At 42.3% G+C, this 17,422-nt stretch overlaps 1 protein-coding gene and 1 long non-coding RNA gene across 2 annotated transcripts in view; one reads left to right on the forward strand and one right to left on the reverse strand.

The window, feature by feature from the left end:
- Nucleotides 1–17,422, forward strand: part of SLX4IP (SLX4 interacting protein) — a 185,397-nt gene that overhangs the window by 154,059 nt on the left and 13,916 nt on the right. Inside the window, 2 exon segments of the mRNA XM_033440317.2 lie at nt 4,025–4,102; nt 8,631–8,719. Of these exon segments, the coding sequence (XP_033296208.1) occupies nt 4,025–4,102; nt 8,631–8,719 (167 nt within the window).
- On the reverse strand, nt 8,609–11,298 carry LOC125961426 (uncharacterized). The gene is made up of 3 exons (XR_007472140.1): nt 11,012–11,298; nt 8,860–8,945; nt 8,609–8,737 (listed from the first exon to the last, which is right to left on the reverse strand). It is a non-coding gene; the product is annotated as an uncharacterized LOC125961426 (long non-coding RNA).

The raw sequence follows: 17,422 nt of genomic DNA on the forward strand, positions 1-17,422 counted from the left end.
TTCAACTCATACTTGATTTTTTTTTTTTTTGTTTTTCCCTTTCTATTCATGAAATCTCTGAATTTCTGATAAAGCCATTTGGAACAGTTTATTTTAGGCAGAATGTTAAATGAAATAGTAGCAGAACTCTGTCCTTAAAACATGGACCACCCTTTCTTTCTCTCACAAATATTACTGACCCCTGCCTCCTTTCTTTCTTGGATACTTAATGTTCTTTGGTGAAGAACAGAAGGAAGTACATGTGGTAATAAGTCATCATCTGGGGCTTCATTGCAAGGTTGTCTGTAGAAAGGTAGCCGGAAGTGCAGCAGCTCTTTATAAAGTACAGAATGCGGGAGGCACAGGGATGGGAGACTTTTGGGGCTGCTTGGGGGCCATGGGAGACGATGGCCTCCTGCTGGTACTGGATGTCTCATGACATTAAGCAACGCAGAAATATAAATTATTTCTAGAAGTAGACATACCTGAAGACTCCTGGTGGAAAGGTGCTTCCACTACAAAGCAGTCCTCTCTCTAACCCCAATCTCTTTCTGTGGCTACAGACAGTTTTTTCAAATTAAGGAGGCCCACAGTAAGTAGCTCAAAGAAAACAGGCATCCTTAAGTGTGATTTATAAGTGCCTCTGGATCTTGGAATACCATTGTCATGTAGTTTTCAGATGAATATCACTTTATGATTTCCATTTTGCTTCTTCCCCCGCTGGCCCTGACCCTGGTTCCGGGCATTTAGAACATCAGCGTTGCAAGCTGGTGCCCAAGAAGGGGAAACAGAAGGCCTCCTGGATTCTTTGCCAAGCTGCTATTTAGCTTTCGAGAGTAGTGGAGCTTTACATTAACCCTGGATAATACAGGATCTCAGTAGCCTGCTCAAGTCTGTGAAGCCAGTTTCATTAAAGAGCAAAGATAATGTACTCTTTATCACTGCCTATTATCTATGGATAAATGAAGTACAGCTCCCTAAGCATTTCAGTTCAGTATATTTCAACAGCAGTGAGTTTCTTCGTTTACATATCAAAATTAGTTTGCCGTAAGAACTGACACAAATACTTCTTGTGTTTTCTCTCTCTTCAAGTTTCCCTTTAAACAATAAGGTTTCCTACAGCCAGTAGAATTTGAACTAAGCAGGTGCAAGTCTCTTTTCCATGGTAAACTTACCATTTCTCTTATAGGTGCCATTCGACAGGGTTTTCCACTAAAACCATAACAAGACGCCAGCTGAGGAATGATTGCCTTTAACATAATCCTGTCCAGGAGGGTGGGGGACAGAAGAGGAAGGATTTCAATAAACTCATTTCTCCTAGTAATGTCAGTAGTAAAACAGTCAGAATTTGACTTATACTGCTTTATTTTTCTGTAGGGGAAGGTGTCCTACTGAGACAGCTGACCAAGCAGGATTTAGTTATTACTCAAGTGGTATCTCCAGATACCAGGCTTCCTGAGCTCGAGCTTTCCTAGTCGACTTCAGATTTAGTGCCTTCCTACTAATAACACTTTATCGCTGGAGATTTTGTACAGGGAAAAGAGTTTTGAAAATTTGAGCATGCCATCTGACTCTTGATCACCTGGAACTATAAGCATTAAGTGTGATCCACCAGCAAAGGCAGAATGACTTCGATATTGCATTTTTGTTGTTGTCGTCAGTCCTTTGGAAGACTCACATGATAAATCATTACTTTGAAAATCACCTTTCTTTGTGTGTTTGTAAATCCCAAATTGTTAAGGACTCCTCTTACCATCCCCCTCCCCCAGCAGTAGGACAAATAAACAGATGTGGATGTCACTTCCACTCTCTCGGTGACCTAAGGGCTGAAGTATTTGTTTTAAAGCACTCAGAATAATGCCAGTGGTGTGCATATTTTGTTTGACACTTTAAGCAGAAGAAAGCCACATGACCAAAGTGCAATCCACTTCAGGTATGTTAGGAAAAAATATATTTCATCTCAGTAAATCTGGAGATTATCCCATCATAGATGTCACTGTTATTTCAAAATCCCCGTGACTGAAGCAGTTGTGCTGTCAGAGCCATAGCTTGTGTAGACAGAACATCAAGTCTGTGGTCACTGATGTTCTGGATCTTTCTACGAGGGTGACAGAAGGATACTTGAATGTAAAACTGGAAACTTTGTGTTCTTTATGTACAAGTTATGTCAAAACAATCATAATGATAGTCTTTGGAGAATCCAGTGGGCCTGGAGACCACCTCTTTTTAACTCCTGGACCTTCCAATTTCATAAATAAAATACTGTCTTTAAGAGTTAGCAATTTTCTGAGGTTGTTTTAGAACCTGGGAACCCTCACCAATCTTTGGTGGGCCTTTCACTTCTGATTCTTCCACCAAGTACTGGACTGTGTTAACCGGACGTTTTTACTTGATTTCAGGAGAGTCGTCAAGAGAGTAGTCTATACCTGGAGGGGGGCTGGAAGGAAGGAAGGAACTATGCTGGTACTTCCTGTGAGCCACCTGAAATTCCATTGCCACCCTGTAAGGTGAATGGTAATGTCTCCATCATCACAGATGGAATGCACTCCTTTGGACCAGGCTTCTTTCACTTAACATCATGTTTGTGAGATTCAGTTCTGATATTGCCTCTAGTTGTAGCTTATTCACTTTTAGGGGCAGAGTAGGATTGCACTGTGTGACTATTACCTCCTCCCTTTTTTTCAATTAAAAATTCTACTTTTGGGCTTCCCTGGTGGCGCAGTGGTTGAGAGTCTGCCTGCCGATGCAGGGGACACAAGTTTGTGCCCCGGACTGGGAGGATCCCACATGCCGCGGAGCGCCTGGGCCCGTGAGCCATGGCCGCTGGGCCTGTGCTCCACAGCAGGAGAGGACACACCAGTGAGAGGCCCGCGTACCGCAAAAAAAAAAAAAAAATTCTACTTTTGATGGGTATTTGCATTGCTTCCAGTTTGGGACTATTGTGAAAAGTGCTATTAATGTTCTGTGTGTTTATGCTTAAGTTCAGCTTTAGATGCTGAAAGAAGCTGTACCATTTCATACTTCCACCAGCAGTGCATGAGAATTCCCATTTGCCCACATTATTGCCAACACTTGGCACTCTTGGCCTTTTTCAGTTTGGCCATTCTGGTGGATTGGAGAGTTTTCTTTCTGCCTCTTCTCTTTTCGTGGGTTGGGGGGAGGTTCATGTCATATTTCTTTTCATCTCATCCTATATAAAGGCTTTACTGTACTTGAATTAGAATAACTTATTTACAAGCAAAATACACCCTTCTTCAAATAGGTATTAAACTCTTCTTTCTGTGAGCTGATAAGTGATGAGCATCAGAAGGTGGCCAAGATTGGTGCACCAGCTCAGCCTGAATTAATCCTCCAACCTGGAGGGACTGGTTGTTAGGCCTGTTTGGTCAGACCTCATTTATTCCAATTTACAGATAAAGTAACTGAGCTGCTTCAGGGACGAGGCTATTCCAGGTGCCGTGGCCGGGCCTCCTGGAAGAGCTAAGCGTACACTGTTCACCCCTTCCTCTAAGCGAGGCCCTCTACGGATTCTCTTCATCTTTTGCTCACTAGGTAATCACTGAATGCTCACTGGATGGCAGGCACTGGGCTAGGCCCATGGGATTCAGTCACAAACAAGCTTATTATCTAATGCTGTCTTCTTTCACGTTACAGGTTTTTGTTTGTTTGTTTGTTTTAATGGGGTATACTTGATTTACAAAGTTGTTTTAGTTTCAGGTGTACAACAAAGTGATTCAGTTACACATATACACATATTCATTCTTTTTCAAATTCTTTCCCCATACAGGTCATTAAAGAGTATTGAGTAGAGTTCCCTGTGCTGTATAGTAGGTCCTTGTTGGTTATCTATTTTATGTATAGTAGTGTGTGTATGTTAATCCCAAGCTCCTAATTTATCCCTCCCCCTCCACATTTCCCCTTTGGTAACCATGGGTTTGTTTTAGAAATCTGTGAGTCTGTTTCTGTTTTGTAAATACGTTCATTTGTATCATTTTTTAAATTAGATTCCACATATAAGTGATATCATATGATATTCACTTTACAGGTTATGGCTTTCAAATCACAGCCTATTTCCTCAAGAGAGGGATACGTCTCCGCTGCCTCGGGGGCTCACAGAATGCAGGTGAGAAGCCAATTTCTTGGGTCGTCAGGCATTGTGCACAATTAACGTGTCCTTAGAGAAGGGGTGAAAACTAAGGAATGAAGATTCCTAGTTGCCTCATAGCCTTCATGAAACTTAGTATTTGCAAGCACTTGTGATTATTTGTGTTTCATCTTGCACTGTTTACTGCCTGCCTGAGCGCAGTGAGTGGTGCCACACTCTACTTTCCTTTCCTGCTGCCTCTCAGCACTTTCCTTGAGCTTCCAGAGTGACTGGACAGGCAGTTAAACTGTGACTCACTTCACCATTGTCCGTGCACACCAAGGCCCAGGAGTACAGAGCAAGCACGTGCACAAGAAAATGCTTTCCTAGGTGTGTGATGAGGCCTGCTTTCCCCCCACCCTGGCCCCCATTTCCCCAAGTCAAGACGTCCACTGAGGAAATGATTTCAGACGTGTCCAGCCAACAACAACAGAGTCAGATGCTAACGACCGGAAAGAAAATCTAGCTCAGCTTCCTTGGATGATTTTAGTACATAAGACATGAAACAGGGACTTTAAAAAGTAACTGTGTGGAGGTTTGCTCTTGGAATCTGCAGTTACGGGCACTTTCTTTTTTTTTAAAGGCATCTTTATTGGAGTATAATTGCTTCACAGTACTGTGTTAGTTTCTTTTGTACAACAAAGTGAATCAGCAATATGCGTACGTATGTCCCCATATTCCCTCGCTCTTGAGCCTCCCTCCCACCCTCCCTATCCCACCCCTCTAGGTCATCGCAAAGCACTAAGCTGATCTCCCTGTGCTGTGCTGCTGCTTCCCACTAGCTGACTATTTTACATTTGGTAGTGTATATATGTCGATGTTACTCTTGCTTTGCCCCAGCTTCCCCCTCTACCCATCCCCCTCCATGTCCTCAGGTCCATTCTCCATGTCTGCATCATCTTTATTCCTGCCCTGCCACTAGCTTCATCAGTCCCTTTTTTTTTTTTTTTTAGATCCCATGTATATGCGTTAGCATACGGTATTTGTTTTTCTCTTTCTGACTTAACTTCACTCCGTATGACAGACTGTAGGTCCATCCACCTCACTACAAATAACTCAATTTCATTTCTTTTTAATGGTAATATTCCATTGTATATATGTGCCACATCTTCTTTATCCATTCATCTGTCGATGGACATTTAGGTTGCTTCCATGTCCTGGCTATTGTAAGTAGTGCTGCAGTGAACACTGTGGTACATGTCTCTTTTTTTGAATTATGGTTTTCTCAGGGTATATGCCCAGTAGTGGGATTCCTGGGTCATATGATAGTTCTATTTTTAGTTTTTTAAGGAACCTCCATACTGTTCCCCATAGTGGTTGTATCAATTTACATTTCCACCAACAGCGCAGGAGGGTTCACTTTTCACCTCAAACTGTACTACAAAGCTACAGTAATCAAGACAGTATGGTACTGGCACAAAAATAGAAATATAGATCAATGGTACAGGATAGAATGCCCAGAGATAAACCCACGCACCCATGCACATATCATCACCTAATTTACGACAAAGGAAGCAAGAATATACAATGGAGAAAAGTCAGCCTCTTCAATAAGTGGTGCTGGGAAAACTGGACAGGTACATGTAAAAGAATGAAATTAGGACACTGCATAACACCATACACAAAAATAAACTCCAAGTGGATTAAAGACCTAAATGTAAGACCAGACCCTATAAAATTCTTAGGGGAAAACATAGGAAAAACACTCTTTGACATAAACCACAGCAAGATCTTTTTTGACCCACCTCCTAGAGTAATGAAAATGAAAACAAAAATAAACAAATGGGACCTACTGAAACTTCAAAGCTTTTGCACAGCAAAGGAAACCATAAACAAGACAAAAAGACAACCCTCAGAATGGGAGAAAATATTTGCAAACAAAACAACAGACAACGGATTAATCTCCAAAAAAATGCAAACAGCTCATGGAGCTCAATATCAAAAAAACAAACAATGCAATTAAAAAATGGGAGGAAGACCTAAATAGACATTTCACCAAAGAAGACATACAGATGGCCAAAAGGCACATGAAAAGATGCTCAACATCACTAATTATTAGAGAAATGCAAATCAAAACTACAATAAGGTATCACCTCACACCAGTCAGAATGGCCATTATCAAAAAATCTAGAAACAGTAAATTCTGGAAAGGGTATGGTGAAAAGGGAACCCTCCTGCACTTTCTTAACTCTAAGTGTCAGTTGACTATGTTACTCTCACAGTGGGGCCTTCCACTCTGTTCAGTTCTCTTAGTAAAATAAACCAGTTAACTTTGTTAAAATACAGCCTAGCTACCCTTCCTGGTAGGGACTGCCATTGCTTAAATCTTTACTTTATTTAAATATTGACATAATATAAATCTCAGTTATAACCTAAGCAGAGTGAAAGGGTACATAAGTGGCCTTCTATTTATATAATACCTGGCACCACATTGTTTAAAATCTGCCATTCTAGCATTCTTCTTTTCTTTTCTTTTTTTAAAATTTATTTATTTTTGGCTGCATTGGGTCTTTGTTGCTGTGCGTGGGCTTTCTCTAGTTGTGGCGAGTGGGGTCTACTCTTCGTTGTGGTGCGCCAGCTTCTCATTGCAGTGGTCTCTCTTGTTGCAGAGCACGGACTCTAGGAGCACGGGCTTCAGTGGCTGTGGCTCGTGGGCTCTAGAGTGCAGTCTCAGTCGTTGTGGCTCACGGGCTTAGTTGCTCCTCAGCATGTGGGATCTTCCCGGGCCGGGGCTCGAACCCGTGTCCCCTGCATTGGCAGGCGGATTCTTAACCACTGCGCTACCAGGGAAGCCCTAGCGTTCTTATTTTCGAGAGGAATCATTTGATAGAACTGATCATTTTGAATTCTAGTTCAGATCCACTAATGAACTATGTTTCAAGATTGTGATATTGGGGGGCAGGGGTGCAAATAATGAATTCTGAGTCTCAGTTTCCCCTTCCATAAAGCAAGAAGTGGACTGTTTACCTTTTATCTCAATAAGATATTGGAAGAATTAGTGAATAAATACTAACTGCTATGTTAACTTTGTTTTTCTGCCTTTTCAATGTCCACCCTAGCCACCTAGCCAGATATAGCACCCATGTGGGTCAAAGTTTAAACACACTGGACCCCCTGAAATGGGGGTTTCTGCATGAGAAGGACCAGAGGGAGTCAGATCAGAATAGCAGGTTAGGCCCCAGTCGCGGAGACTGAATGTTTGCAGGTCGCATGGTGAGGAGCCAGGGTGGGGTTCTGAGCAGGGTAAGCGGAGCTCTTGTTGGAACTGCTACCCCACTTGCCCTGAGTAGAATGAATTGGAATAGAGAAGAGTGACCCCCACAAGGAGACAACAGAGGTCCCGGTGAGCAGAGAGCAGATCCCGGAACATCAGCTCGCTAGGCCTTTTGGTATCATTTAACCTCCCCGAGTGGTGTGAGGCGTTAACTGTACAGAAGTTGTGTGTCTGTGTAACTGACACCTTCATGCTTGGCTTGCGTCACTACCTCAGTGCTCTCCGTTGCCATCCATTGTTGGAAATGTGCAATGTATGTAAAAGGCTTCACTTTCATGACTCATAATAAAAATTGGTCACATCTAAGAGGAAGGTTTTCTCTTTTAGAAAAAGATGGCTTTATTTCTGTTATAAATATGATACGTATTATAAAAAATATTCAGGCAATACAACCAAGTAAAAGAAGGGGAGAGAAGACCCTCCCACCCCCACCCCCCAGAATGTACACTGTTAACATCAGCTAAGCATCCCTCCAAAGATAGGTGGAGGCTGCATGAATGAATGGAGAGACGGATAGACAGATGGAGAAGGAGGCACACAGGTAGTAGCATTTACCACTTTATAGTCCTTTTGTTGAGTGTTGAGAAGTCTGGTTCTGTGATTCATTCAGTCTTCCCCACCCAGAAGTCAGTGGTTTTGCTTTAAGAAGTTGTAATAATGGATCACTGCAACTGTGTTATTGTTGTATCAACTCTACTGTTGCACATTTAACCATTTCCTTAAGTTTGATCATTAATTCCTGATCAGTGACACTGCTGTTTTCATAGCCTGGTTCAGATCAGTTGTAGGAGAACCTCTCCAAGACCAGGTGACCGAGGAGAGGATAAGTAAACTAGTAAGAACATTGTTGAGTCACGTTTTCAGATTTTCGTCATCTTCCCGTGTACGTCAGAACACTCATTAGTTAATGTTGACCCTATTTCCTAAATGTGAGTTCTGAACAGAAAACAGCAAACTGACACAGAGGGAAAGCTGTAAAGGCCCTGCCTGGGGGTTTCATGTGATATGATGGCCCAGGGGCTCAGGTGGACCAATCTGCAGCCTCCTTGGCCATCCCTAGAGCTTTGTGCTTGTTCCGCAGTACTGATGACAAACACTGAAATGAGGGGAGGGGAGAAGACACGTGTCTGATACATACACGCTTATTGCTGTAACTCAGAAGTCTGGGACCAAGCATTTCTGTGTTTAGTCTTTTGATACCTTTAGTAATGTGATTTCCTTCATTTTGTACAGAACTCCGGGTATTTCCTGACAGATTTGTGGTCTGCGTAAGTCAGCTTGCATTCAGTCACGATCTTTTGGCAAGTCAGAGTGAAGAGTTGGTACGTATGAAAAAAATTCTGTAAGCAAATAAATCTGCTTAAATGATGAGTTATTATGAAAAATAGAAAAGAGATTGTCGTCTATTCTCATTCAGCTCTTGAGCCCTCAGTGCATGTTTTAAGGGACCAAAAAGTCTTACCTGTTTTGCATGATAATATTGATTAATTGATGTGCTGCTTCTTTTCTTGAAGACCCCTTGAAAATTTAGCATGATCAGTAGTATCTCTTCCATAGCAATACAAAAATGAGAAAACATATCACAAAAACTGTGAAAATGCTTATGATAGTATTTAAATGAAATATAAAGCATTCTTTAAATGAAATGAAGCAAAATCCACGTTTCCACTAGAAGCTTTCATTGGGGTCAGTGGCTTTTGAATTTTATTCCATTGTGAATCACTGACATTTTCATGAGAACCAGTACTTTTCCCCAGTGTGTTATTTCTTAGCTGATAGGGTTTGTTTTCTCTCTCTTTTCTCGTGCTAAGTTTTGAGCTCCATCAGTCCTATTTCTGTTTCGCTGGAGTTCTCTATGCAGACAAATGGATACTGAAAATTCACTCCTAATGTTATAGTTTACAGCTTTGTCTTTTAAGCTTAGCATATACATTTGAGAGTCTCCTTGGTGTGTGTGTGCATGCGTGTGTGTGTGTGCGTGTGTGTGTGTGTGTGTGTATCTTGCTGCAGTCACAGCTCAATCTATCAGAACTTACTTCTGTACCAATTTTTTTTTCATATTTTTGGACTTGGACTTGTGACTTGAAACTTTAACAAAGAGGGAAAAAAATCTAGTAGACGTTAAACGTGGGCATGAAGTATGACATGATTATTATGCTTCTAAAATAATTTATAGGGATATTAGATTATCCCTTATGTTTATTATTTTTTAATCCATTTGAAATTTGGCCCACATGGTCTAAAACCAGCTTCTTATCTTATCTTAAATAAATACATAGGAAAAGTGTTTTAGAGACTAAAAGGGTGAACAGAGACCCAGCAAAAGTAAAGAGGAGAGAATGCAGATTTAAATTTAGATACCTTCATCTGTAGCAGATGAGCCCTTCAGAAAAGCCAGTGGGACCCGTATTTCATCTATCAATTAAACGCTAAGTATACACATTAAGTGAAATAAATGGGGCAAACCTGGTGAAAAGTATTGAAAGTTTATTTGTGAAGTATTTGTAGGATGTTGAGTTATCTTAGTAAATTAATAAATACTAAAGTCGTAATGCTGTTAGCAAACAGCTATAATGTAATATAGCTTAACTGATTCTCAGACCAATGAAGAAATTGATTTGTGGTTTGAGAAAACGACAATTAATTGTACCACAAAGTACTACTGTTTTCACATGGAATACAGAAGAAATTAGATATTGTATGGTATGTTATATTAATATGTAATATTTTAAATTATTAAGGGTGAGTTAAAATATCTCCATACAAATGAAATATTATCCTCCTTAGGGGCACTGGTATTTATACAGATGTAAGTTTCCTATAGCTGCTGTCATATAAATCTTATAATCTGGAGGACATCCTAAATATTAAGAATTGTCATTCTGAAAAGTTGACTGGTCTGAGCCTTTTGCGTGAGCCAGTTCCGTGTTCTCATATTCAAAATGTTCTGATATCCAGGGATAACAGTGTCAGACTTAACCACGTTAGCTTATGAGAAAAGTGCCATTTACATCATGAGGATCTTTCACTGTTTGGAGTGCTTCTCTTTAGATGTAGTCAGTCTCTGTCTCTTGAGCTTCCTTTTTCCCCACCTCTGACCATCCTTCACATACACGCTTTCCCAGCCACACGTATACAAGTCAGCTAACGCCTGGCACTGCCAGATGGCTCCATCCCAGGCACAGGCTCCATGCACCCCTCTGCGTGGCCAGCCTGCCTGTACAGCGCCCCTCCTCACAGGCCTGTCCACCGCTTCCTCAAGCTCCTTCCCCCAGAACCGATAACATACCCAGGTCAAGCAGAGGGCCCTCTCTCCCACAAATGGCCCGTCCAGCCAAGGCCACAGTCCTTCCATTACAAGTGCCTTGGACTCTGTCCTCATTGATATTTGATATCTGCAGATCCCTTCAGTCTCAGCTACTTAAGGATCAATAAACAATCCTTCCCTCCCAGAATTGCCTTCTGCCAAAGAGAAGGCAAAGTTACTCCCGTTATTCTTACTCTCTCTCAGATGCTCAAAGCCAGTGAGGTCTGGCTCTCCTCTGAGTATCCCTTGAACTTCCTTACATTTCTTAAAGCTTCGAATTCTTTTATCAGTTTACACTGATACTCACCACAGGGCCGGATCCGTCTCATTTTCTCTTGGTAGTTACTCTCCAGGAATGTCTGACTGAGCAAGGCCTGGGGAATGGGCTTCCTGAGCAGCTGTATCAGAGGTACTTCTTTGGTATAAATGTCAATTATTTTTCCTATAACTGTTTACTGACCTCCCTCTTCCCCAGCCACGGAAGTGATGGCGGTGAGTCAGTACCTGGGCAGCAGCCAGGGCGCCTTTAACTCGTGCTGTTGCCTTGAGTAGAGATGCCTTTTCTCCTGCCTTTTTCCCTTTCCTTTCCTTTCCTTTCCTTTCCTTTCCTTTCCTCGATCCTCGGTGTCTAAATAATAGTCAGGTAGGAAATCTGCGAGTGCCTCTTCAGAGCTGCTCCTCCTGGACACAGGGAAGCCAGATGCACTCAGCTCCCAGGTTCCTAAAGGTGGCAGCACAAAAGAACCACTGTTCCTGATCAGGCGGCCCAGAGGGAGTAATCCCCCTCCTTTGGGGGCAGAACGAGTGCAGTCAGTGCTGCCCCCCAGCACCACGGAGGTCTGTCACACGCACACCCCCGTGCACGAGGGACTCCCCGCATGGAGTCCCTCGTGCACGGAGGTCTGTCACACGCACACCCCCGTGCACGAGGGACTCCATGTGGGGAGGTGCTCCGTGTTGTTGCAATAGCTCTGCCCTGAGTGCCCACGTGCCAGGGATGTGGGAATCATGATGTGTACTTTGGGAAGAAAGGGCATTATTACGAGATGAGTCATTGTATTTTTCTTACTACAGTTTCTCATAAGAAATCTTGAAGCCCTTATAGCCTAAGTTTGGGACCTATTGCTAGAAATGGAGCTGGGAAACCTTTTTGCAAGATTTTACCTTTAGTTTCATAGTTTTGTTTTTCCCTTCACCTTCTTTTCCCTAGAAATACTAAGAGCAGAAAGTAAATTTGTATGGTGCTCAGTGTATCCCATTCCAGCAAATGTTTTCTTTCGTGTTTACAAACCCAGGTCCCCATGTAAAGACTGCTTTCTTCTTTAGATGTAAAGCCCAGGGGGGCTTTGGGAAATTTAAAATTGTGTATCATTTTATCATTCCTTTATTAAAGAAATAACGAACATAACCAAAGTCATAGCTTTACTTTCCAAAGTAATAACTTTATTGTGTAAATAATCACAGAACTCTGTATATATCTGGGACATTTCAGAGTCAGCACAAAGCTGCTGTCTCATAGAACACTGGTTACAGCGGCTCCTAGTCTCTGGAGACCTTCCCATCTGCTCACCATCACATTTTAACATAGTTTCCTGAGTACTGGCTGTGTGCCAGGAGCTCTGGTAGGCACTGGGGAAACAAAGAAAAAGAAAAACAGTGCTCTTGCCCTCAAGGAGCTTACAGTCTGGCAGATCAAGGGTACTGAAGGTGACCCAGGTGACCTAAAAGTTGTAATTCTAATAGAGCCTCCTTTTTTCTTAAAGACGTACCCGTTCTGCACTTTAATGGTTCAGTCAGCTGCTCTCTACAGTTCGGGAAGGGAAGTCCAAAATTCTAAGTTACTTTCTTTTAAACCTAAGCTGTAAAAGTCTGTGATTGTTTGGGAAATTAAAAATGGCATTTAGCACTAGAGCTGCAGAAAAGTGGATGTGTACGTTAAGATATTCAGAAGCTCTGCCTCACCTTCATTTGATTTGTGGCCAAGCTGTGAAAACAGCTGTTAAGATTCTTCAGAAAGCGCCAGGCCCTTGCCTAGAGTGGAAGGATTGCTGGCACGCCCTGACAAGAGACAATATTTCAGCACTAAACTGAACACTTCTCTTAAGTCAAGCTACTGTTTAATGTTAGAGAATCCTCCTTCTAGTTTATGAGTATAAAACTGAAATGCAAATGAGTCTAAAGAAGCAATAAACTGCCCTAGCCTCGGTTATTTTTAGCTCGGCTGTCATATTTCTCAGCTGTGCGTAACTGAACCTCTGTGGGCCTTATTAGCCCTCCTCTCAGTCAAGGGGGAGGGTATCAGATTATCTCAAAAATACTTTCTCACACTGAATTTCTATCAGAGAAAGCAGATGAAAATGTAGCTAAATAAAAACCACAAAATGATTTTGCACAAAAGAGCATTTTACTCACAGCTTTAAAAATTGTGATTGAAAAAAAAAAAATTTCAGGGGAGAGTTATAGTTTAATCTTAGGAAAGATAAATAGAAATTATAAGGAAACATTTCAGTCCTTAAGTTTTTAGACTAGAAGAAATAAACAACAATTTGACTGTGCACTAACTTCTGTACCCTGATGACAGAATTATTTCGCTTCCTTGAGGAAACGTCTGTGTAAGTTTAAAACAGATCATTCAAGAGAGGAACTCTTTTTTTTGTACCAAAAAAATTAAATAAGTAGTGGATGATTTTTCTAGGTTTTTCTTACTGTATCGTAGACTTTAAGAATCCATTCTTCTTATCTTATTGTATTTCCTAAACAATGCTAGTGATAAATTACATGGAAGCCATTAACAAGAGATTCCTGTAGCACTAGGCAAATTTCCTTGAGTGGGAAGAGGTCATTTCCATATTTTGCATTTCCCACAGTGTTCTGAACTTAGTTTTTTACTTAATAACTGCTTACCAAAATTGTACATGTTCATTGTAGAAAAGATTTTAGAAACTAAAAATTACCCACAACTCCCAACCCAAAGATAACCTCTGTTAATGATCTAGTCTGTACTCCTCTGTAGTTCATACTTGATAACTAAGTTTGGTCTGTATTTATTTTAACTAGGACCCACTAATTTGTGAATTGTCTGTTTATGTCAGTTTTTTTATTGGTATTTTTGTATTTCACAAACTCCTTACTATATAAAAACTTCTTAGGTAGTAAGGAAAATAACTTTCAGTGAGTTTATCATTTACTTTTCAATTATGTGACGTTTTTGCTGTGTGGTAGGTGTCTGTGTCCTCAGCCAGGCCTGTAGTTGGGCTGGATAAGGATGGGAACTATAGCGGCATCCATCACCTGCCTGCCCTTCCCTTCCCTTATGTGGACTGGCAGGTGGATGATGCTAACGAAAATGCTTCAGGGCAGGAGCCTCGGGCGATGAAGATGCTCTTGGTTGGTCTGGCCTGTCTAGAATAGTTTTTCTAGACAATGACAGAGATCATAAGAAAATTTTTTCTCAGGGGCAATCATTTTCTTTTAAGATCAACTATCCTTTGCTTGTATGTTACAGTAAACTGAGGTTTTGTTCTCCCTTCCTAATAATAAAATTCTCCCAAACGATTAGCCAGCAGTACTTGTGAACAAGATGTCTCCTGGCCCCCATCTCCAGCCCTCCAAAGGAACCTGCCCTTTGCTGAGTTAGAACAGGTAGAATAGATAAGTTAGGGTAGGGCGTATCTCGGTTAGAATAGTTAGATAGGGTAAGTTAGAATAGTTAGGGTAAGTTAGAATAGGATGTATCTGGGGCCTCTAATCCTTTGTGCCTTTTCCCCATAATGTACCTTTCCTGTGAGAGGCCTATAATCTCCCTTTGATGACTACTTAGATAATCGATTGAATTAAGCAAAACATGGCAGGGAATAGAAAAGTGAAAAAGGAATCAAGTGAAATTATAAGACTTGACTTTGACCACTTTCTCTCCCCTCACTCACTTGATGACCTTGGACAAGTCATTTGGCTTCTTGGAGCATCCATCCCCAGACTTATTAAGCAGAAGTAAAAGTGATGCCTGCCATGCAAGCCTTCCCAAGGATCAAGTGAGATGATCAATACAAAAATGTAAACTCTAAAGGGCCAATGCAATATTAATTGTTATTATCACCATCATTCCCATTCTTCCCCAAAGAGGAGTTAATTTAAATGCCATTAACACCAGAGTAGCAGATAGCTAAACACCTTACCCCCTGTGCCAGAAATGAGAAAAATACTTGCACATGTGATTTTCTCAAGAAGCTCAGCACTCTCATTTTTCATCTCCATTTGCCAACCCAGCTTCATTTTGCAACTATGAAAACTGAAGTACCAAAGAGTTAAGTGACAAAGCCCCATTTTGGCAGCAAGTCGGTGACGGACAAAGGGGTACAACAAGAGCGTAAACTCAAGACCTCCTGCGGGAGCTCTGTTAACCACCATCCAGGGGAGGAGGAGGTAGAGTAGAGACCACCGGTTAAAACGCCTTTCATTTCCAGTAGCTGCCGGTATACTCCCAGTGAGACATTGCTTTGGAGGAAGGACCCAGTCACTGCTCTGAGGTACAGAGGAGCTGGGAACCAGCAGATCTCTCAGGCCAACTTCCTAAAAGCCACACGGCCATGAGAACACCCACGGCGATAGCACAGACGGAGTCGACGTGCAAGGGGATTATGTTGGGAAAGTTCACTAGTACACAGATGATTTAGAATTCAGTGCTCATTTTCCCAAGGAAGCAATGCCATAAATGGGGCGAGGTTCGCAGACGAGTCCACAGAAGTCTGTCACTATCATGAGATTGGAGACTTGGAAAGGGGGTCTCCCTGTCTGTGTCTGAGGGAGATGGGAAGAGCTGTTCCTTCTGCATCCCTGGGCAGAGGGCCAGTTCTGAGCAGAATTGTGAAATCAGACAGTCATCTGTGGTGTCTTTGCTCTGACTCTCACGCCTCTTCCCACCGGCAACCAGGGCCACAGTGGGCCCTCCCTGGCCAGTCCTGCCACCTGCCTGGCTGCCCTGCACATTTACCCACCTCTCTCCTCTCCCATCCTGTCCAGACCCACAAGCTCGGCCATGGGAGATGTCAGGGAAAAGATCACCACCACGAACGATGGGCTGGCAACCTTCCTGTGGGTGTTGGCGTTTTTCAACCACAGGCCTCTGAGGGAAGGTATTTTTGAATAAGGAGACCTCCAAGGGTTGGGGTAGTTCTGCCTGGGGTAATTGCCATTAAGTTTCTCTCTATTTTTCACAGCTATTTCCCTTCAACTTTTAAACTGGGCATTATTAACCTATGATTCATGAATTATCTGAAATTTTTTTAAAGAGTGGTATGTATTTTTATGTTTTTCTGGCCAGAGTGAATTAGCTCTCTTCAATTCTCAGAGTGGTCAGTGAGTGCTCTCCCTTCTTAAGAAGCACTGGTCCCAAACCTACAAATTCTTTCAAGCACCCAAGTTTTCTCACAGTTGTGTGGCACCAGCGACTCAACTGTGGGGCCCAAGGCTGTTTAGGATTTATTTTTAGGTTCTCGAGGGTTAGGTAAGTGTACACTGGAAAATCCCTATGAAATGTGTACTTCCTGCAAGATCACTTCCTTGATTTTTTTTTTTCACTGATTTCATTTTCAGGTTAACATTCTTTTCAACTATTTTATTGGTACTTCCCTAGATCTGCACAAGATAGTTTCACAGTCATCAATTCAGAAGGAATGAAAACTTAAAAAAAAATTATTTTTAAAAAACACACTAGGGGGGCTTCCGTGGTGGCGCAGTGGTTGAGAGTCCGCCTGCCGATGCAGGGAACACGGGTGAGTGTCCCGGTCCAGGAAGATCCCACATGCCGCGGAGCGTCTGGGCCCGTGGGCCATGGCCACTGAGCCTGCACGTCCGGAGCCTGTGCTCCGCAATGGGAGAGGCCACAACAGTGAGAGGCCCGCATACCACAAAAAAACAAAACAAAACACTAGGGTATCTTAGGGTATCTGCTGCTAACCCAAGTGGCAACATCATCAGCAAGTCTGTGCTCCTCTTCCCCTTAGAGACTTGTCCTTTCGTGGGAGGGCAGAGAGATGGAGGGCCTGTGGGCCAGAGGACCCTAGTGAAGCGCAAAGCTTGTCCCTTGGGAATTGGGCAGATGGCATGGCCTCTTGGGTGTCACTTTCCTCATCTCTGTGATAGGGGAGGTCATGTCTGCCTGGTGGGTGTCTCATGAGGACTGGTCCCTATACCGAGTGCTTTGTCTGCGGCATCTCAGTACAGACGTCCTCCATCGTTATCACCTGCAGAGAAAACGCCTTCAGGCCACGGTGGGATTCTTGAGATACCACTTTCCTTTTCATGTACCTCTTTTTGCTTTGGTTCCTTTGAGCCAATGCACACATGTATGTTGCTATACTTTCTTTTAATTGTTCGTGACTACTCTGTCCCATCTGTTTTGTCCTTTTCACTTCCTTCACTTATTAAATATCAAATAATTTAAGAAAATCTTAGAAGTCAAATTTGGGAAAGAGAGACCTCTTCATTTTAAGACGTGTGGTTTCTGCATGACCAGGTTGCGTCACCATCTAAGACTGTGGTCACTGTCGTATTTCAGGCTCTACTTGGGCTGCTTTTCTGTGAGCAGCTCCTTTTGTGTCAGGTCACATTTCACCATGCTGACACTCCTGGAAGTCATCAGGCATCACACTGAACTAGGAGGAAAACTTTTCTTTCTGCCTTATTATTACAAGGTCATGAAGAACTGAAAGTAGTTCCA

This window comes from Orcinus orca, chromosome 16, assembly GCF_937001465.1.
Source record: "Orcinus orca chromosome 16, mOrcOrc1.1, whole genome shotgun sequence".
NCBI lineage: Eukaryota > Metazoa > Chordata > Mammalia > Artiodactyla > Delphinidae > Orcinus > Orcinus orca.